Here is a 21,621-nt window from a genome sequence, read left to right as displayed (position 1 = left end):
CTTTTTTTGTATAGCAATGACTGTGAAAATTGCCATCTGTATGTGGTGTGTGTAAATGTTTTTAATGTATAATTTTGTAAATGTTGCTGGAAAGTGTTCTGAAAACAGACTTGATTGCGGTTTTGTGACAAACGCAGTCTGAGGATAAGTCAGCCTTTATGGTGACACAAAATGTCAAACAAAAGAGATCATCACATGCTTTTATGTAGAAATGTTGAAGCTGTTTGAAGTTTATAATGGCAGTTATGCTAGAACACTTGTGTAGTTCCTGTGATACACTTTTTAGGTTACTTTCATTTCCTCTCTACAATCTTTCCTTCTCAGCCGAGAGAATGAGACCACTTCCCTGAAGCTTGTTGGCTCGATCTTGTTCGCTCATGATCTTCCATCTTGTTCGATTTCTAACTGATCCAGAAACTTAAGACCAGTGTATTTTACCTGTGTGAACACAATCTGTTCATTAAATTAAATGAAGCTCTGCAATAATACAAGACAACCATTAGGCCCTAGATCTTTCCACAGTCTTTCTTGATCTTGTGAATTTCAGTGCTCTTATTTTCAGACTGGCAGTTGTTTGATGTCGCGTCTCATTTCCTCATGAGTCTTTCCTGTAAATATATCATTCTCATTTGTTAGATGGAGTTTTAAATAAATAGTAAAGACTTAGATTGTTCCAAAGGATTTCTATTTTGAATAAATGCTGTTCTTTTTAACTTTATTTATTTATTTATTTTCTTTTTTAATTATTCGAAAAATCACAGAAAAAAGTATCACAGGTTCCAAAAAATATTAAGCAGCACAACAATTTCAACACTGATAATAAATCAGTATACTAGACTGATTTCTGAAGGATCATGTGACACTGAAGACTGGAGTAATGATGCTGAAAATTCTGCTTTAATATCTGAAATTTGAAAGTATATTCAAATATGAAACCAATATCAGAAATTGCAGTAATATTCTATTTTTTTTATCAAATAAATACAGCCTTGATAAGACTCCATTAAAAAGCATGAAATATTTTTGAACAGCAGTGTATGTAGTTTTTATTTAATGCGTTTGAGTGGGCTATTGAGAATGAAACTGAAGTAAAGCTTAATTTATTTTAATGTTATTCAAGTTTGATGTAATTTTAAAATAATTATTATCAGACTGCAAAATCACTTTTTTTTACCAGTTTTGTGAAAGTCACTGTACCATGTGGCTTTTAGTGCAGATAAACCATCACGCGTGAGAAATATGTTTGCTGTACGTGTGGTTGATCAGATCCAAGCTTGATGCAGGCAGTTCTCTCTCTCTCTCTCTCTCTAAATAAATGATGGCCATCTGTAGCTTTCACTCCAGATTGAAGCTGCTGGGTGGATGGTGTCAATCTAATGGTTGTCTTTGGGTTTATCTGAGAGCTGTTAGCGCTCTATTATGTTTTAAGTATGCACTAGGGAGAGCACTGCACAATCAATTCTCACTGTATTTCTCTGTGGCTTTCTTGCTGCACTGAAAGCGTCCTGTAAACCGCCCAAACACGTCGTCTTTTCTCGTCTTCTGCCTGTGCACCCACTTAATTCCAGTTATGAACACCACAAATCATCAAAAAAGACAATCATTTCTTTTGCCAAAACTGAAATGAGTATGACATCAGCTTGGGCATTTAGTGGATATCCCAACGTTTGAATGGTTCCCAACCCATTTTTGGTCAATGGTCCATCCCTTGTTGTCAGATTTTCTCTTTCTGTCCTCATCCTTTGGTTGTCTACCCATCAGTCTTTGCAGCGGAAGGATGTTGCACGCTCTGTTTCCTACAAACCACAGTTTTGAGTCTGTTCTCTGGCAGAAGTGTGGTCCCCACCTTCCCTCTCACATTTGACTGCTGTTGAAAAGGATGTTGGCCAATGCAGAGAATATGAATACAGGCACCATGCTTTCCTCTGGGAGCCAATTGAATTGAAAGCTGATCTGTTGTGACAGTCTCAACTTAATGTGGTGCTTAGAGATGCACAATATATGTTAGCAGTTATCAACTAATATCATGGGTTATTGTAAAGATTAGAATATTCTATACTGATTTAACCTGTTAACACTATATTACAATTACATCCTAATTTGTAACCATGGCAAACTATATATCGTCTGAAAGGTCTAAGACTCCTAAATAGATGTATTTTTTATTATTTATTTATTATGTAGGAAAAGTATTAGATTAATTTATGGCAAGAGTGCACCTCAAAATCCTACATCATAACAGGAGTTCTGACCTTTGTCAAAAAAAAGTCGTCTCTGTTGCCTTTTTTTCTATCACACTTTAGAAATCATCAGAAATGATAAATCACTTGAAAACTTAAAATCTAAAAATTCATCATTTGGAACCCATTTTAAAATCAAACATTGCGTTACCATGAAAATGGTACATCAGAGTCATGTTACAAAATGTTTTTAGTCATTAATTATAAAAATGTAGGTTTGGAACATGCACTTTCAAGTCTATATTAAAAATATAAGTCACAGTTAACAGTTTAACATCACTTAATTTTATGTAAATATATTAATTATTAAATCTTTTCATGTTAGATATCTATCATCCAATATTTGTCTTTTTACACGTTTTCTTTCAACCCTTTACTAGCACAATTTTTTTGAGTAGTCTTCACATTTAGAGCTCTCATTGTTTTTCTGTAAAAAAAAAAAAGTTTTTTGCAGAAAATTATTAAAACAAACAACTTAAAATGTTTGCGTTTAGCATTATTATTATTATTATTATTAATCCTTTTTTTTCTGTGTCTGTCCATATTGGATATTTAGCAGCCATATTGGATGTTTATTCTTCCTAATTTTAGATTTTTGCATACTTTTGCTTTCATCTACTACAGATAACATATCATCTACAGATAAAAGTATTCAATTTCAGAGATTTAAGAGCTCTGTTTTATGAAAATGTTTCCATTTTGGAGGACTTGCTCATTGCTCATGGTGAACAACTTTCTCAGAATTGATATTTTCCAACAGCATTGTTTATAGGCATTAACAAAAACAATGAAATTTCACATTTTGTTCTTATAATTAAGAGCTGCAATACTGGACAGAAGATTTCATGCATTTTGTGGAATTGAGTATGTGATACTTTGTACCTTTTAATCAGATTGGTGGTTGTCCAAAGCCTAAACTGAAAAAGCCTCAGTCCACATACACATTTAACCTCCAATCAGATTCAAACACCTCAGCACACACTTTTTTCTTTCTGTCTTCACATATGCTGTGATGCTAAAACAAGATAACTGTCCAGAATGTGTGTGGTTAGTGCTGGGCCTTAGCATGATTACTCTTACACTTTTACACAGATGGTTGAACTCTCCAATACAGCTGTGATGTTTAGCTTTCTTGATAACAGTCTTGGCTAAAATAACTTGTGTGCTTGTGATAACTCGGTAGGATCATGTGTAACAGAATAATGCTGGATGCAGATTATAGTGTAATGCAATAATGCACAATTACAGCAGAATAAGGAGTCATGTTTAAGCAATATTAAATGTCTTCTCTTCTCTCCTCAGGTATTAAACGAAGAGTGCGATCAGAACTGGTATAAAGCAGAATTAAACGGCAAAGACGGTTTCATTCCTAAAAACTACATCGAGATGAAGGCGCATCCGTAAGTATACTAAGATACGTTAGCCACCACAGCCTGACTTCCACTTACACCTCTTTCAAAGCACCATGAGATCATTCACAGCTTTAAAGGTCAAGTCTTTAAAGCGACAGTTCCTCTTTTTCCACCTTGAGAAATATTGCTCCATTATTTTCTATTCGGAATCATCTTTCTTGTGAATTATGAATCGTTTTCTTAGTGTACAGCTTTTACAGGCTTATAGAGAATTGAATAAACTCAATCTAACACCTCTCTGACATGACTTCACTTCCCCAATCTGGGAGAAACTCCTCTGCTCGGTGTTTCCCATCAATGAAGACATCTGTTTGACGAATCTGCCAGTATTAACGAGGAGCTTTACTATAATCATGTTTGGAAACCTTTGAACAAAGCCGTGTACAGCTGTTATAAAACAAGGGAGTGAGAATTGCTCAAGAATTCAAACTGACATCAGAAGCTAAACGAAAGCCGAAGTGCAGAGATGGTGTTAATTTATTACATCATTCAAAATGTACATCTTCATCAGAATATCTCCAAATAACACCAGACCAGTGAATCTCAACCGTTCGGCTCTAGTGTCGGTTTCAAAACACATCAACAGCCTTGACAAATTGACACTCCGCAGTTTTTTTTCTATCTAATGTGTTATTTTTGTTTTATTTATTTACACTATTGTATTACACTATTGCCTTAATGTTTTGGGACACTTATGCTCTATATTATATATACCTATTATTTGATAAGAAATAAACTAAACTAACAGACATATTGTGAAATATTATTATATTTACAACTGTTTCTATTGTATTCTGTTTTAAAATGTAATTTATTCTTGTGATGCAAAGCTGAATTTTCAGCATCATTACTCCATCCTTCGGTGTCACATGATCCTTAAGAAATCATTGTAATATGATGATTTATATCAGTGTTGGAAACCATTGTGCTGCTTGATTTTTTTCGAAACCTGTGATACTTTTTCCTTTTGATTTTATTTGATGAATAAACCGTTAAAAAGAACAGTATTTATTCAAAATAGAAATTTCAATTTTCTTCAGGAATTCATTTTCTTACAATATAAGTCTTTGCTATCACTTTTGATCCATTTAAAGGGTGCGTTCACCCAAAAATGTAAATTAGTCTGTTATTTACTCCCCCCTTAAGGCATCCCAAGTGTGTATGACTTCCTTCTTTCAGACGAATCCAATCGGAGTTCTATTAAAAATGGTCCTGCTTTATCATTGCGGTGGGTGTGTTTGTTGAACAGTCCAAAACACATCAAATAAAGCGCACTCATTCATAATAAAACACGTCTCACATGGATCATGGGGGTGAATAGTGGCCTCTTGTTGCGAATTCATGCATTTTCATAATATAAATATAAATTTTTCAAACGTAATTAACACTTTTCCCTCACTTCTGCTGTCTGTCTAACGCATTCTCATCCCAAGGCGTCATATACTGACACTCTTGACATTTCGTCAACATCCTACGCATATGGCACCCTCTAGCGTCAATATGAGACACAGATTATGGGTTAGGGTTAGGGTTGGACCGCTAGGAGGCGCCTTCTGGCCCATTTTTATCTGCTTCTAATATTGACGCTAGAGGGTGCCATGTGCGTAGGATGTTGACGAAATGTCAAGAGTGTCAGTATATGACGCCTTGGGATGAGAACGGGCTGGTCTGTCATACGTACAAGCCATTCTGGTGGATGATGCAGGACGTGCCTCTGAGATGTGCTAGTCTTGAGTTTATTTACAGGAGCAACGGAAGCAAAGTTTCCTTACTTTAGTCTCCTCTTGGCTCATTTCAAAATCCTCCAACATTTTTTCCTCTAACGTTTTGTTTTCCTGTATTTTTGACCAAATAAATACAGCCTTGATGAGCATAAGAAACTTCTTCAGAAAACTGAAAAAATCTTACTGATCCCAAACTTTTGAATGGCAGTGTATATAGTTGATAATATATTAGCTTTCACAGCACACTCAAGTGAACTTTACACTGTGTCAGCTTTGAGGCTGTTGTGTGAACTCTAATCTGAACACTTTCAGTAATGACTTTTGTCTCAGATCACAGATTCTCAGCACTTTTCCTAATCACTAATCTGCATTTTGCAGAATCTCTTATTTTCTGTCAGTTGACTTCTTGATGTTTTTTCATAGGAACGCTTCCTTGCTCTTAATTCCTGGCAGCTTGTTTAGGCTCAAAAGCCGCGTTTCCACCGCAGGAACTTTACCCAGGAACTAGGGACTTTGGCCTGGTACTCGGTGTGTTTGCACCGCAGGAACCAGGATCTAAATAAAGTTCCGGGTAAAAAAATGCCCCTCAGAAAGTCCCTGCTGGCGAGGTGGTACTTTTTCAAAGTTCCAGAACTTTCGGGGGCGGGACTTGGCCGCTAAACATCCTGATTGGTTGAGTTCACGCAGCATCAAGTTCAACCACCATTTATTCTGATCAACATTTTCAAAATATTACTGTTGTTGTGTCATGAAATGTAATTTTAAAAGTATTTCAGGCGAGAATGTAGTTGTTTAAAACTCAAATCTGTGGTTTATTTATGAAGACAGCGCCTATTTAAAAATGTGTTTCGCCGATCTCAGAGACGGTCAGCTCGACACGATCAGCGGGAGCTCAGTAATCATCTATCCGCCGAGAAGCAGCCTCACCTCGGCTAGACCTTCTGATATGTGCCGCTGGCTCTGATGTCTCTTTAGTGGTTAAACATAAAATATAATTCGTTTTGGGTAAATATAACAGGTTTTCTTTGGTCTGTATTCAATTTATCTATATGTTAAAATGAAAATAAAAAAGGCAAATCTATATAATATTTCGTTTCATTGTAATGGCTGTATATATACACGTATCCCTGAACTAAGTACATTTCTGCAGCTGTTATTATGCTTAAATGAAAACAAAAGGAGGCAGTGGTATTTGATATCCTATTTCGTTTTATTGTAAATATACAGAGAGGAAAATAGTAGCCATGGTCAGCTGACTAAAGTTATCAAGTATATGCTGCTGTTTGCAGATTTACTGGATTTGCGTCGTCGGGGACATCACACTCACGAGTCGAATGCACAAAGTCCGCACTTCCGAGAATGCACGTCCAAAATCAGCGCACTTTGTATTGAGAAACGCGCGCAGACCTACGTCACCAGTCTATTTGCCTAATCTTCCCGGTACTTTACACCGTGGTGGAAACGCAGAAAGCAACAGGTCTGGGGGGGAAAAAGTTCCTGGGAAAAAAGTTCCTGGTACAAATGTTCCGGGTAATTTCGGTGGAAACGCAGCCAAAGTGTGGATGGTTTGGTTTGTTCCTCATTGGTCTCCATACGAGTGAGTTTTATTATTGTTCTGTGTGCACTAACAAAGGTGAAAGGACGAATTAATTAATAATTGTCCAATATTTGCCTGAGGAAAAAATTTAAACCCATGTAATGACACACAATGAGGCTCGAGAACAGGATCCACCATTCAAAGTCCCTTTTCCTAAAATCAAAGTGTCAAGGTAAAAATCAAGGCGTCCTGGGTGGTTTCTTGCAGGCCCAAGCCATAGCCAACCTACATTCATTTATTTTACTTTTAATCGAATAATCACTGACTTACAGATGGATATATTTGAAGGCCACATTCCATTGTTTTAATTTAGTTTGATATTTACAGTAATAAGTAATGTTTTAAATAAAGGAGTGCTAATAATATATGACCCTGGACCACAAAACCAGTCTTAAGTTGCTGGGATATATTTGTAGCAATAGCCAACAAAATAACATTGTATGGGTCAAAATGATTGATTTTTTTTTTTTCTTTTATGCCAAAAATCATTAGGATATTAAGTAAAGCTCATGTTCCATGAAGATATTTACTAAATTTCCTAACATAAATATATCAAAACTTATTTTTTGATTAGTAAAATGCATTGCTAAGTACTTAATTTGCACACCTTCAAAGGCGATTTTCTCAATATTTAGATTTTTTTTTGCTCACTCAGATTTCAAACTTTCAAATAGTTGCATCTCAATTAACCCTAGCAAACCATACATCAATGGAAAGTATTTATTCAGCTTTCAGATGATGAATAAATCACAATTTTTCTGTGGTGTGAGTCTCTGTTATGAATAGTCCCTCTCTTTAACAGATAATTGAATAGTGATCATTGTCGTCACTGGAACTCATTGACGTCAGCGTTTTTGGCCTCACTGTGTTTTGACATCGCAGAAAATGGAGCGTTTTTTTACCTTCAGGTACACAAGACTGGCCAGGTTTATGGTAGGGGCCTCTTATCAGGACAGGCCATGTAAATGCCATCCACGTGTTTGAGCTGTCTGACCGTTGTCGAGCAGAATGCGGCGAGTGGAATTTGCCCTCGAGTGTGTGTGTCTGTGGCTTGTGCCATCCACATCAAAGCGGACAGGAGAGATAAGACAGGTACAGCGGAGACAGTCTGTGGTTTTATTCCTGGCCTTACATAACAGACCCTCTGGGAGCAGAACTGCATTACTGCATTACTGCAATTTCACATGTAGTAGTAGTAGTATAGAGGATTAATTTAACTAGATGTCCATTACACATTTGAATAAAAGTATGAGGGTTGGAATAATAGTCTGTTCAGTGTGACTTTTTAAGGTTATTGGGTATTTATTTATGTATTTACAGGTTATTGTATTATTATATTCCACTTTGAATGAGCAGTACTGTAATTATGACACTGGATCTCATCAGTAAAACATTCATGCAGAAATTAGCAATGTATCTGGTTTTTATTTGAGTCTGTAATTTCTATTTATTTTTTTCTACTTTTTGAACAAGCTGTAATTACGACGTCATATCTCAATTAAACACAAGCAGAACTGTAAATCATTTAAAAACTATACTTACATTTAAATGTTGTTTAATAAAAATGAAACCATTTACATGCGATTAAATGTGAGCATCTACTCCAAGGTCTGTAAGCGCAGTGGTGACACTGGCTATCATTTATAATAGCACACAGAGTAATTGAACTTTGGCTTTGTCAGCTGTTTCTCGTCTCGCCGGTAAATAAAGGCCTTCGGTTGTCAGGTGTGCTTAACCCAGTTCACCTCACCCTGCACACGTCCACAAACAGTCAGCCTTCAATTTCATTCAGTAAGCACGTATATTATTGGATGGTTAGCTTGTAATCAACTTTCTCTTCATGCTTTTGCATGTTTTTGTTCACACAGATGGTGTAATGAAGTTGATTTGTCTGTGCTCATCTTTACCAGTGTTAATTGCTCTCTTGGCTTTCCATCAGACAGAAGACTGACATCTCATTTTCCTAAGCTGTTACTCTCAGCGCCAGTGCTTTGCAAAAGATGTTTCCTCTTTCTATTCATCCACACCTCCATGTAAATTAGTGAAAATAATCTTCAGCTGACTGATCTGTCCTCAGTATCATTTATATAATATCATGTCATATTTAATGGTAATGTTTGTCGGTGTGTGTGTGTGTGTGTGTTCACAGGTGGTTCTTCGGGAGAATCCCCAGGGCCAGAGCGGAGGAGATCCTAAACAAACAGAGGCACGATGGAGCCTTTCTCATTAGGGAGAGCGAGAGCGCACCTGGAGACTTCTCGCTGTCCGTCAAGTATGTTGACACACATTAAATCCACCTCTCCTTATTCCCAGAATAACTGCTGTGTGCAAGGCAGGCGTCATAAAGTCAGAGTCCTCACCTGGACAAGATCCCGCTTGTGAGGATAGAAGCATTCAGATTCTACATCAATGAACAACCACTTAAACCATCAAAAACACTTACATTTTCTCTCTCTTTCTCTCCCCACACATATATATACACACACACACACACACATGCATATATCATGTGCGTGTATATATATGTATGTATTTATATATGTGTGTGTGTGTGTGTATATATATATATAAACACACACACACACACACACACAAAGACAGGTAGCTTGAATGTCATCCTGTGTCTCTTGTGAATCACATCTGTTCTCATCTCAATCATTTCTCTGATAGTCATCAGGACAGTCACACATTTTATTCCCCGTCCGTCTCACCTGTGTTTGCATACATGTATTAATATGTGCTCTGATCTCTGTTCACTTATGTAACCTGACGCCCAGTCTGCAACGTTTATGAATCATGACACAGGAGGAGTGCATCACATCTTTTTATTATTAAATAAAGCTTGAAGTTGTCAGGCAGATTACACATATGTATCACGCATATAAGTGTTGTGCTTATATTCAAATCTTTTGTTGTTGTTGTTGTTGTTGAAGGTTTGGCAATGATGTACAGCACTTTAAAGTGCTGCGTGATGGTGCTGGAAAGTACTTCCTGTGGGTCGTGAAGTTTAACTCTCTCAACGAGCTGGTGGACTATCACCGCACCACTTCCGTTTCCCGAAATCAACAGATCTTTCTACGAGACATCGAGCAGGTGCCTCAGGTCTGTAAGCTGGTTTTTACCTTTCCAATCCTTCAAGTGTATGCGAATCACCATCAGCTACACGTTTACTTCAGGGCTCCAGACGGCGCCTAAAACGGTCGCAATTTGCAAGTGATATTTTTGCTGAGATTGCCACTGGCGACTATACAAATTGACATGTTATGATTTAAAAATTTGCATGTAATGCCTTTTTTCCCCTGCTTGTTTTGCAAACAAATCTTTTGTTATGTCGAGTGAGACGATGCGCATCAAAGTTTTAGTGGAAAAAAGCTTTTCAAACAGTCGTCATCTCTGCCGAACGCCAGCGGTGATGCACACTGCTAAAAGCAGCTCCAGTTGTGGCGGCATGAGAGAGATCGAAAATGACGGAGACGTGTGAAGTAAAAGTGCAGAAAAGCAGTGTCTATTTCATGCACTTGAACAAAGCACAACAGGTAAAGCTGTCAGCTGTGTGGACTGTTAACAATTCTCGGTTACAATCGATACTAATATGGCTTCTTGTTATAAAACTGTTTATCTATATGCTGTGTTGCGTTAACGTGCACACTGCATAATATTTGTAGCGTACTTGCCGTCCCAATAATCGCAATAAACTTTGTGCTTTAATACCTGAACTTCAAAACAAATTTATAATGAAATTCAAACAATAAACACAGTTTTGGCATTCCTTAATGCGGCAGGCGCGATAGCTTTATCGCATCAGTTCAAGCCGCACGGGAACCCATCACATCTTCCTCGGCACTACTATAGTGCCAAGAAGCTACAGTACAGCTTACTGAAATGTTACATTATAATCTCTCATTCAGAGTTTCAAACTGTGAAAAACGCTTGTAAACAATGCTATGTGACAATACGTGTACTCTTAAAAGAACCATTTAGCGTCCATAAGCTCATCAGTCAGCTAGAAAAATAACTATAAAGAGGAGTTTTTTCTAAATATATGTGCTATATTGCAAATTCTATTTTTTTACTACTTTACATGAGAAACGATGCAAGGAGCAAAAGATGAAATTCAACACCTCCTATAAGATTGCATGTTACTAATGAAGAAAAACAGACTGGACGTGTCCAAGACATCTGACAACATTTATAAGATCTATTGAGGAGGAGCCCAAAGTACTGACTGATGAGTTCTGGTCCATGATATTGGCACAGATTCTGTGTAATGAACACTTCTTTGTGAATGCATATAATTCTCAATTGGGAAAAGACATTCAGTGGCCACTTTATGTGAAGCGTAGTTCCCAGGACATCTACAAGATGGATTCAAATGCTGATGCTGTAAGAGGAGGGGAGATATAAACCCATGAGAGTATGACTGAAATGTTACTGTTTTAAAATAAATAAATAAAACCTGTTTCTTCTGTGGCACCTGCAAAATATATATATATATATATAGGTGCCTAATTTAGTTTTTTATAGGAGCCAATGGCTCCTTAATTTGTTTGTTTATTTTTGTCTGGAGCCCTGACTTCTGTAATGTGACACTTCCTAGTGAAACAGGATTGTTGGCCTCAGGGACATCCACAGCAAAGGAAAGTATATTCACAGGAAGAGCAAGTTACTATGTTTAGGTTAAAGATTCATTTGAATAGCCCGCACTAGAATAGTTGTTTACAGCAGCACTAGGAAAAAAGGCATGCCGTACACACTAAACAAATCCGATGAAAATATTTAAAAATTTTGATTTGAAATGATCATTTTATAATAGTACATTTAATATTGGTTTAAAAAATTGAAAGCTTGTAAAATGCAAAACAGGAGATTGTCAACATTTTGAAGTGATCAGATGAATAAACTGTTCAATCGTTGTCTTTTCATTTTCTTTTTTCTTCATTTGTTTAAAATAATCCAGAACTGATTTGTGGAAATGAATCCAACATCCTTCTCTTCTTTCATAACCATAAAAAAAAATCTTACAGGCCCCATGTTTTATGTACAGTAGTGTATGTACTAAACCATGGTGTTATTTACACGTGTCTATTGTGCATCTGCAGCATCCAACATACGTGCAGGCCCTGTTCGACTTCGACCCTCAGGAGGACGGCGAGCTTGGCTTCAGACGCGGAGACTTCATTCAGGTCCTGGACAACTCTGACCCCAACTGGTGGAAGGGCGCCTGTCACAGCCAGACGGGCATGTTCCCACGCAACTACGTCACGCCTGTCAGTCGGAACATGTAAAGGAAAAAAAACAAGTGATTAGTCAATAAATTGTAATTAACGGCCCCTCACATTCACATGCAATCAGACTACCCTACATCTCCCCGTCAACACCCGTAAAGTCCTGTGAAATTGAAAGCGGCACAGAGGAATAGAAATTGTTACTGAAAACAAGGAGAGAAAAAGAAAAGAAAAAAAAACGTAGTGGAGGGGCTGGATGTTTCTTCCTCTGCCGTGGTGCCTGGGCGAATCTGTTATTCCTGAGAACCGTGACGTCTTCATGAACGCTTGCAGTCCAGACTGAGCTGTTAGGGCGAAGGAAAGGCTGAATCCTAGCATAGTAAAACACACACAAATTAAAACAACTATGATTCTGTCTGTAGATTCATCCTGCTGCTTCTGGCTTCTTTTCTAGTCTGCGAATAGAATTTTGTTTTGTTTTTTGTTTAGGCTGCATGTTTAAATCTCTTTATAATAGTAAATCCTGAAGCTGTTTTTAAAAAGGAAAAAAAATATATATATAAAAATGTAAGAGTAAAAACTTGCAAATGCATTGTACATCCGGGCTGTGGAAAAAAAAATCACTTGGAGAGAGAATCCATTTTTTAAGAATATATATTATATATTTGTATGTGTCTTGTCTGTTTTACCTTTACAACACATTTTTTTCTTCCAATTGTAAATTAGGTAAATTTTTTTGGAGAGGGCAGGTGAAACTGAGTAGCTCGGAGATGTGCTAATTTTATGAGCACCTCAGATGTACCACCGTATTATTTTACGCATCATGTATTCCATTTGACATCATTCTTGTTTTAGAACCAATAGCGGAGCAGGTCCTTGGTGACCGTGATTCATCGCCGAGGAGCTTCCGATCGTGCACGAGTTGATCTAATGTGAAAAACCAGACGGCTAGCCACCATTTTAAGCCAATGTATTTATTGCAGCCACTTTTTATTTGTCTTGGGATGTGAATGTAGCCGACATCACTCACCTCACGAGGGACGTCAGATTGGAGAGCTAAACCACAGTTGCATGATTTCAGAGACACATCTGTTCACGTAACTATTTGAAATCATGAGATTTGGTGTTGAAAAAAAAACTGGTGGATGCCAGCTAAGCCAGTAAGAAGTTAGAAACCAGAGAGTTTAGTTATATTTGAGTTGTCACATGGACTAATGTGATGCGTTCTATTTGTTTGTTTTTTTTATTTGTCTTACCTCTTATCTTTTCAGTGTTGTGTTTTCGCTCTTATGTATTTTGTTTCCTCCATGTGTATTATTGACCCCCTTCTCCTGGTTTTTTTTTTTTTTCCTCTGTGATATTTTTTGTTCTCTCTGGATTAGTGCCTTTTTCTCTGGTGTGTGACAGTGTCTCGGACTCGCTGCTTTAGCCTGAGCATTGGGCTTGGGTCAGACCCGCAGTGAGGAATCATGTCCTCTTTCTCCTCCACAACACACCTGCACACACTCGCTCCTATTTAAAGCTCTCGCCTTTTTCTTAACCTTGTTTTCTTTTTTTTTCTTTTTTGGCCTTTTTCCTTGTTTCTTTTGAATAAATAAAAAGAAAACCATATATAAAAAAAAATGTTGTGTCGGACACCACATTTTGTGTGAATGTGTTTTTTCTAACTTCATATCATATCCTTCACTTTTCTTTTTTGGTCCGTTTTTATGCAAATGTAGGTTTACGAGAGAAGTAAAATGTTATTGTTACTATTGCTCTAAACATGTTTGCACACTTAAGTCACACTTCAGTCCAACAGAAGTTAAATAAAATGTGCCCATCCATAAAAAAAAGTGTCTCACACAGCTCCAGGGGGTGAACAAAGGCCTTCTGTAGCAAATCGATGTGTTTCTGTAAGAAAAATAACCATGCTCAAAACGTAATAATCATTTTAATGTAGCATGCACTCACTGTTGTACACAGAAACAGCTCCGGGAGGATGACGTATGAGGTCGGCTTTGCACATTTTTTTTTGTAGGATTGGCCCTTTTCACATAAAGGAATAGTTTCCCTAAAAACAAAAATTTGGTGAAAATATAGTCTGGACGATTTTGTTTCTTCATCAGAAATTTATCTCATTACATCACTTGCTCACCAATGGATCCTCTGCTGTGAATGGGTGCCATCAGAATGACAGTCCAAACAAGCAAAAAAAAGCTGCATTCTTTTACTTCAAACTGCTGCTTCTGGCTAAAATATGAGTCCATAAACCACAATATTACTTAATATTGACTTTATAAATTGTCTCATCTGAATTAGGAAAGAAATTTGCACAGAACAAGCACTGTTATAAGCATAAACAGCCCATAACAATTCAAAACAAAAAACATTGGTAGATTTTGATGTGAAGACAACAGGGGATGGACTCTTTCACTGGTCTTATGGAATACAAACTCTTTTTTTTGGTTAAAAATGGATTGAAGTTCAAATGCTATAATGATGAATTTGTTACTTAGAGTTTTTTGTTTCCCTTAACGTTAATTGATAGACTGGATTTGTGTGGATTATTGTGATGTTTTTATCAGCTCTTTGGGCTCATTCTGACGGCACCCATTCACTGCAGATGATCCATTTGTGAGGAAGTGATGTGGTGATACATTTCTCTAAATCTGTTCTGGTTATGAAACAAACTCATCTACATCTTGGACGGCCAAAGCGAGAAAATGTTCAGCAAATGTTGATTTTTGGGTGAACCCTCTTTTAAAATTTCCAGTGTGTCACTGTAATACAGAGGAGCATGTGGGAAATGTTTTTTGTGTAAATCAACATTATGCCACAAGCTCTGCCAATTATACTGAATCTGGAATTATGTTAAAGAACATGATAGACCAATATTTTTATTTGAGGGAAGTCGTGGCCTAATGGTTAGAGAGTTGGACTCCCAATCGAAAGGTTGTGAGTTCGAGTCCCGGGCCGGCAGGAATTGTGGGTGGGGGGAGTGCATGTACAGTTCTCTCTCCACCTTCAATACCACGACTTAGGTGCCCTTGAGCAAGGCATCGAACCCCCAACTGCTCCCTGGGTGCCACAGCATAAATGGCTGCCCACTGCTCTGGGTGTGTGTTCACAGTGTGTGTGTGTGTGTTCACTGCTCTGTGTGTGTGCACTTTGGATGGGTTAAATGCAGAGCACAAATTCTGAGTATGGGTCACCATACTTGGCTGAATGTCATGTCACTTTCACTTATTTGACAACCACAAAGTGCCACAATGGTTTTTTTTTGTTTGTTTTTTTTGTCTTCACTCTCACCAGTATTTTGAGTTATATATATATATATATATATATATAGTTTAAAACCTTGTTTGTGAAATGCTCTGCTTGAAAGTATAAAATTACAATCAATAAACAATCCAGGCTGCCTATAATCATTTTAAATGAGGCCATTGTTGTGCTTCGAAACAAAAATCACAGCCTTTAAAATGGATCGGCACATAGGAGATCTCTGGGGAATATATATATATATATATATATATATATATATATATATATATATTCTTGCATATCTATATCCTTGTTTTTTTAAAGCAGCTAAGCCTCTAAAACATTGTTTATAGCAGATGCAATTATCTAGATGCCTTAAGTTTAAAGCAATATCACTTTAAACCTAAGGCATGGTAACATTATGGTAATTGGGACAGCACGTTTTTTTTTCATTGATTTAGGGTAGTGTAAGAATATTTCCTGAATTGCACAAGTTGGTTCATACTTTGATATAATTTTACATACATTTCCTTTTGTTCATCATCACTGAAAGTCCATGTTTATTTCTGTTCAACTTTATTTCTCAGTTCATAAATGCATCATACAATACAACACATGCAACTGAGGTAAAAGAAGGCTTGAAGTCCAAAAGTCAAAAGGTTTAACAGAGATATGAATATGGTTAATTACTGCAACAACAACAACAACAACAAATCAGTGAAATAATTAATAAATAATAATCAAGTTTATCTATAATGCTTTTATTTTCAGAATGCTTCTAACTCAGAATTTTGAATTTATATACGTGTGTGTGTGTGTGTGCAAAATGACAAATAGTTACTGTGAAGCAGAAAAATGTGTGGGAATATGAAGGCATTATCCAGTAGTGAACCGATGAGACAATCATGTTCAGAGGCACTTGACCTTATGAAGACCTGTTCACAGTAGCACTTCTGCAGCTGTTGGCCATAATGAAATAATGAAAGGTTATTTCATCGTGGCTGGATAATTGCTTACTTCACGGAACCCCTCACTTCCTGCTGAGGGTGAACTACAGGGCATCTGTGATTCACACTATCTATACGCTTCTGGCTATCGCCTGGTTGGTTATAGGAAGTTATCTGTGCTGCTATTAGATTTGTAAAATGGTTAAGCCATTAAACCTGCAGCCTTTGTGATTTTAAGCGATGTCCGTGAGCTTTAATTTAATTGTAGTGGATGTGTATGTTAAAGTAAGCTTGTATAGCAATATCTTCTCAGAATATAGGTTGGTACGATAGACCGGGGAAGATGAGCTGAACTCTTCTGAGAACTGTGATTACAGTGGCTCGAAGTGAACCGCTATTCTATGTATTGATTAAACTTCTCTAGGATGTCCTGCTTTGCTGGCCATTTATATGTCAGAAAGTCACCAAACTGAAGATCCAACGTGACAAATTAAAGCTGTAAAATCAATTTTCCAAGTATTTGAGAAACATGGCGATAGTTAAAGCGTTTTAAATCACGTGTGTGCGGAGGATGACGTGAAGTTTCAAGCTAAACGTTGACGATAAACCTGTTTTAGAGTCCAGAAAAAGTACAGAAAAGCCAAACCAAATTAAAGTTCAGTTTGCCTTTAAAAATAAGCATCACGTTTGAACTGAAGCGAAGGGGAGTCATCAATATACAGCCAATAATTTTTATTTATTTCACTTTCTAAAAGGAATCCAAACAGTTCTTTACAATGAAAACATTCCAAAAGTTAAAAAACTTATTAAAAAAACCTGCATTTAATTGATCAAAAATGCATGAAAACAGTCAAATTGTGAAATGCTATTACAATTTCAAATAACAATTTTCAATATTAGCCTACTGTCCTTTGAGATTAGATTTATTCCTCTGATACAAAGCTGAATGTTCAGCATCATTACTCCAGTCTTCAGTGTCACATGATCCTTCAGAAAACAAAATAATTCCTCGGCAAATAAAGCTAATTCTGATTCTGAGAATTCATTATAATAGGCTGATTTGCTGCATTTATTATTATTATTAATGTTGAAAACTGTTTTGATGCATAGTGTGATACTTTTTTTCTTCTCCAGGATTCTTTGATTAACAAAGGTTAAAAGAACAGCATTTATTTTAAATAGAAAATCTTTTGTCACATTGTAACTCTCTTTACTGGCACTTTTGGTTAATTTAATGTGTCCTTCCTGAATAGATGTATTCATTTCTTTTTAAAAAACAAAAATCTTACTGACCCCAAACTTTTTACAGGTCATGTAAATAACTAATCACACAATTTCCACCGTGCTTTTCTTGCTGCATGATCTTAAAATGTCACAACTCAGTCTGAACCTGTCCAGATGCATTACATATTGATTGCCGCACAGAGCAGACAGAAGCCGGTCCTCCTGCTGTCTCCTTTCTCCTGATTGCAGGACACACACACACGTGTGTTAGGGTCACAGCGGGTGATTATCCAGTATCTTGGAAGGCAAAGTGTTCAAATGAAGTTTCCGAATTGTGTGATGTCATGGTGTGAGACAAAGAAAACCCTGTTGGTTTTTCAGCTGCACCGATGCAAATGTGTTCCAGAATGCAAACACTGATCTCTGGAACACTGACTTTCCACATGATACACGTTTATCTGACATGTCAGCATGCCTTTCCTGATGTTTTGCCAACCACCAAAACGGTTCGATGATGGTTAGATGGTGGGTGAAAAAATGATGATGGGAAGAAAAATAAGCAAATGAGTCACCATAATATTGTTTCAAGTTTATTTGTGTTATTATATAGGCCTAGACAAAAAGATGCTATGAAAGTCTGATGCTCTAACTAACATATTCCACAGAAGAAAGAGAGAAATGTAAGTTTGGAATGAGTAAATGATGACTATTTGTTGATATAAATTCAGATATAAATACTGAAACCCAAAATAAGAAATATGAACCATGATTTTAAGATTGAGTTCCGGGAATGAAAGCAGTAAAATGATACGAGGGCGCCACCTGCTTGCAATTGAATTTGTTTAATCTTTTTTTTTTCACAACAGCTACAAAAACTCAAATCTGTTGTTCTTAAATGCGCAGTTACACTGTGCAAGCAAACAGTGAGTAATTTTAAGGATCTTATTACATTATTTTTTAAATATTTTATACATAACGTAGCCTAAATGTTCTAATAAAATTAAAAATGGTATTTATGAATGAGAATAATTTTGATGTTTGTTTAATAGACGTGTTTTGGACGGCTCGTCATATCGTCCAATCGTTGACGTTTAATATCGTGAAACTGTAATAAATCAAAAAAAAAAAAAACGAATAAATTTCGTAGTCGGCAGGATTCGAACCTGCGCGGGGAGACCCCAATGGATTTCTAGTCCATCGCCTTAACCACTCGGCCACGACTACCTGAGTGACAACTGCATTCTGGGAGATTTTTGTATGAATACTGACAAACTATGAGTAATTTAGCTATAGTACGTTTCATTAGCATTGTTCAGAAGAACAATTACTCCACACGAGACTCAGATTCAGATCTACACTCACCGCTCACTAAAGCTTCAGACATCATGTAGTTGATTTTACTGTTTATTTATTCACTCCTGACAATCCCAAGCTGACCAGCAGAGGTCACTGTCACACTGTACTGATCAGCTCTGACTGTTGTGAACAGCTTCAAGTCTGTGCTCAGAGGATGATTTTAAGTGTATAGTCATGGCCAAAAGTTTTGAGAATTACATAAATATTAGTTTCAAAAAGTTTGCTGCTAAACTGCGTTTAGATCTTTGTTTCAGTTGTTTCTGTGATGTACTGAAATATAATTACTAGCACTTCATACGTTTCAAAGGCTTTTATCGACAATTACATGACATTTACGCAAAGAGTCAGTATTTGCAGTGTTGGCCCTTCTTTTTCAGGACCTCTGCAATTCGACTGGGCATGCTCTCAATCAACTTCTGGGCCAAATCCTGACTGATAGCAACCCATTCTTTCATAATCACTTCTTGGAGTTTGTCAGAATTAGTGGGTTTTTGTTTGTCCACCCGCCTCTTGAGAATTGACCACAAGTTCTCAATGGGACTAAGATCTGGGGAGTTTCCAGGCCATGGACCCAAAATTTCAACATTCTTGTCCCCGAGCCACTTAGTTATTACTTTTGCCTTATGGCACGCTGCTCCATCGTGCTGGAAAATGCATTGTTCTTCACCAATCTGTTGTTGGATTGCTGGAAGAAGTTGCTGTTGGAGGGTGTTTTGGTACCATTCTTTATTCATGGCTGTGTTTTTGGGCAGAATTGTGAGTGCGCTATCTAAAATAATAATAAAATAATAGCAACTCACCAGGACACTTCACCAACTCTCCACTCATTCTCCTCGGACCATGCATTTAATAAGCTTTGACGGACATCAGTTCTTGGTAATTCCTCATTTGCCCTCTCACGTCTGGCTGGTTCAAAATTACACGGCTGCAGGTCATCATACATGTTGGCTCTTGCCACCTCTTCCTCATCCCAGTCAGTCGCTATAACGTCATACTAGGCTGAGGCTATCTTTCCTCGACTTCTCCCCAACGTGACGTCATCACCGAGTTGCGTAAAAAAAAGTTAATACCAAAAACTTTAAAAATAGGTATTTAAGACCATTTTTGAGACATTTTAAAAAGGATATACATATCTTGAGTGATTTATGTACCCATTAATCGAAAGTGGTGGTTAACCTGCAACATGGCCTTTAAGTACTGTAAATATAGAAACATGAATCCTTTTTGAAGAGTAAATGACTGTGTGAGGTTTCCCAGGCTTTAGTGATGGGCAAAATGATGACTCTGAAAGAGCTAAGAGCATAAATATCAAAGTCAGTGCAACTGAGGTGTTGATGTTTCACAATGTTTGTTTACAGTAAACAAAAACAGCAGATAAAAAAAGAAAAAGCTTTTTTTAAACATGAAACCATCATGAATATATAAAAGAGAGCGAGAGAGAGAGAGAGAGAGAGAGAGAAAGAGAACATTTGTTTTAAATAAATGTTTATGTTAACCTTGTCTTTATCAGTTTAAGTGGTAGGTATTATGTAAAATTCAGCATGGAAAAATCAAATGAATTTTTAATCCTTTAATTATATTCACATACCACATTTTTTGAAAATACATGTTCTGTAATAACAATAATAAACCCTACATGCTTGTTTTCATTCACTGTGACTTCAGTCTGTCGGTTTCTGTCGAGCTTCATCTCAGTGAAGTTCAGGAAGCCGAGGAAGACGGAGAACAGATGACAAGAGCCGCAGCTCCGAGACTAGACTAAACCCGAGCCGTCTAGTTACATTCAGGGGCGCGTTTTCAGGAGCCCAGGAGCCTGAAGACAGCAGCAGGCGCTCAGGAAGAGGGATAACACGCGCGCGACGCAACGGCAAGGCTCCGACGGGTCACGTGGCTCCCGCACAGGCCTGCAGTGTGTTGTCGGCGGACAGAGACGAGGAAAGAAACATGGCGGCTGCGAGCGAGCTCGAGCGGCGCGCCGGCCCTTCGTCTTGAGCTTTCTCGCGTTCACCGAGACCGGGGCTCCGCGGGACTAGTGCATCTAAACCAGCGCGGGATCAACTTTGCGGTGGTGCCCGAAAGTCCGGGTTCGGTGCGTGTAAAGTGCAGGCAAAACGCGAAACTGAGGAGAATAGGCTTTCATCCATAATGAAGGGGAGACGAGGCAGGCCGCCCAAAGCCCAGCTAACACTGGAGCCCTCAGCGGGGCCAGTGCGCGGTCTGAGACCCCGCCGGGGCCTGAGGGCGAAGCCAAAAGGGACCTCCGATGAGGATTATGTTACCCCTAAACGGGGCACCCATCATCATCCAACACGAGGCCGGAGGAAAGCGCGGTCCGCGGCTTCGAGGGGCAGAGGAAGAGGCAGAGGCACGGCCAGAGGCAGGGGGCGGCGGAGCACCGCGAGCGGGGTGGTGTACGACGACCACGAGAGCGACGATGAGGAGGACGAAGACGCGGTCAGCTTGAAATCAGACGAGGAAGAGTTCATGGAGGAGCCTCTGACGGACGAAGAGGACGAAGAAGAAGAAGAAGAGGAGGAGGAGGCCAACGGCGAGCCCGACTACCTGGAGGAGATGGACGATTTGGAGGAAGACGATGCAAGCTTCTGCACGGAGAGCAGCCACGGCAGCAACGCAGGTACGAGGCGCCTCGCGA

At 38.0% G+C, this 21,621-nt stretch overlaps 2 protein-coding genes and 1 non-coding gene across 3 annotated transcripts in view; 2 read left to right on the top strand and 1 right to left on the bottom strand.

The window, feature by feature from the left end:
• Nucleotides 1-12,863, top strand: part of LOC132142755 (growth factor receptor-bound protein 2) — a 45,487-nt gene extending 32,624 nt beyond the window's left edge. The window contains exons 3-6 of the mRNA XM_059552865.1: nucleotides 3,543-3,640; nucleotides 9,123-9,245; nucleotides 9,907-10,075; nucleotides 12,073-12,863. Of these exons, the coding sequence (XP_059408848.1) occupies nucleotides 3,543-3,640; nucleotides 9,123-9,245; nucleotides 9,907-10,075; nucleotides 12,073-12,258 (576 nt within the window). The 3' untranslated portion in view covers nucleotides 12,259-12,863. The remainder of the gene's footprint in view (nucleotides 1-3,542; nucleotides 3,641-9,122; nucleotides 9,246-9,906; nucleotides 10,076-12,072) is intronic.
• A 5,891-nt stretch (nucleotides 12,864-18,754) lies between these two features.
• On the bottom strand, nucleotides 18,755-18,836 carry trnas-aga (transfer RNA serine (anticodon AGA)). The gene has a single exon. It is a non-coding gene; the product is annotated as a tRNA-Ser (tRNA).
• Nucleotides 18,837-20,691: 1,855 nt separating this feature from the next.
• LOC132142744 (nucleosome-remodeling factor subunit BPTF-like) overlaps nucleotides 20,692-21,621 on the top strand; it is a 41,338-nt gene continuing 40,408 nt past the window's right edge. Inside the window, exon 1 of the mRNA XM_059552855.1 lies at nucleotides 20,692-21,603. Coding sequence (XP_059408838.1) covers nucleotides 21,114-21,603 — 490 coding nt within the window. The 5' untranslated portion in view covers nucleotides 20,692-21,113. The remainder of the gene's footprint in view (nucleotides 21,604-21,621) is intronic.

Source organism: Carassius carassius, chromosome 1, assembly GCF_963082965.1.
Source record: "Carassius carassius chromosome 1, fCarCar2.1, whole genome shotgun sequence".
Taxonomy (NCBI): domain Eukaryota; kingdom Metazoa; phylum Chordata; class Actinopteri; order Cypriniformes; family Cyprinidae; genus Carassius; species Carassius carassius.
This window is presented reverse-complemented; position numbering and strand designations above follow the sequence as displayed.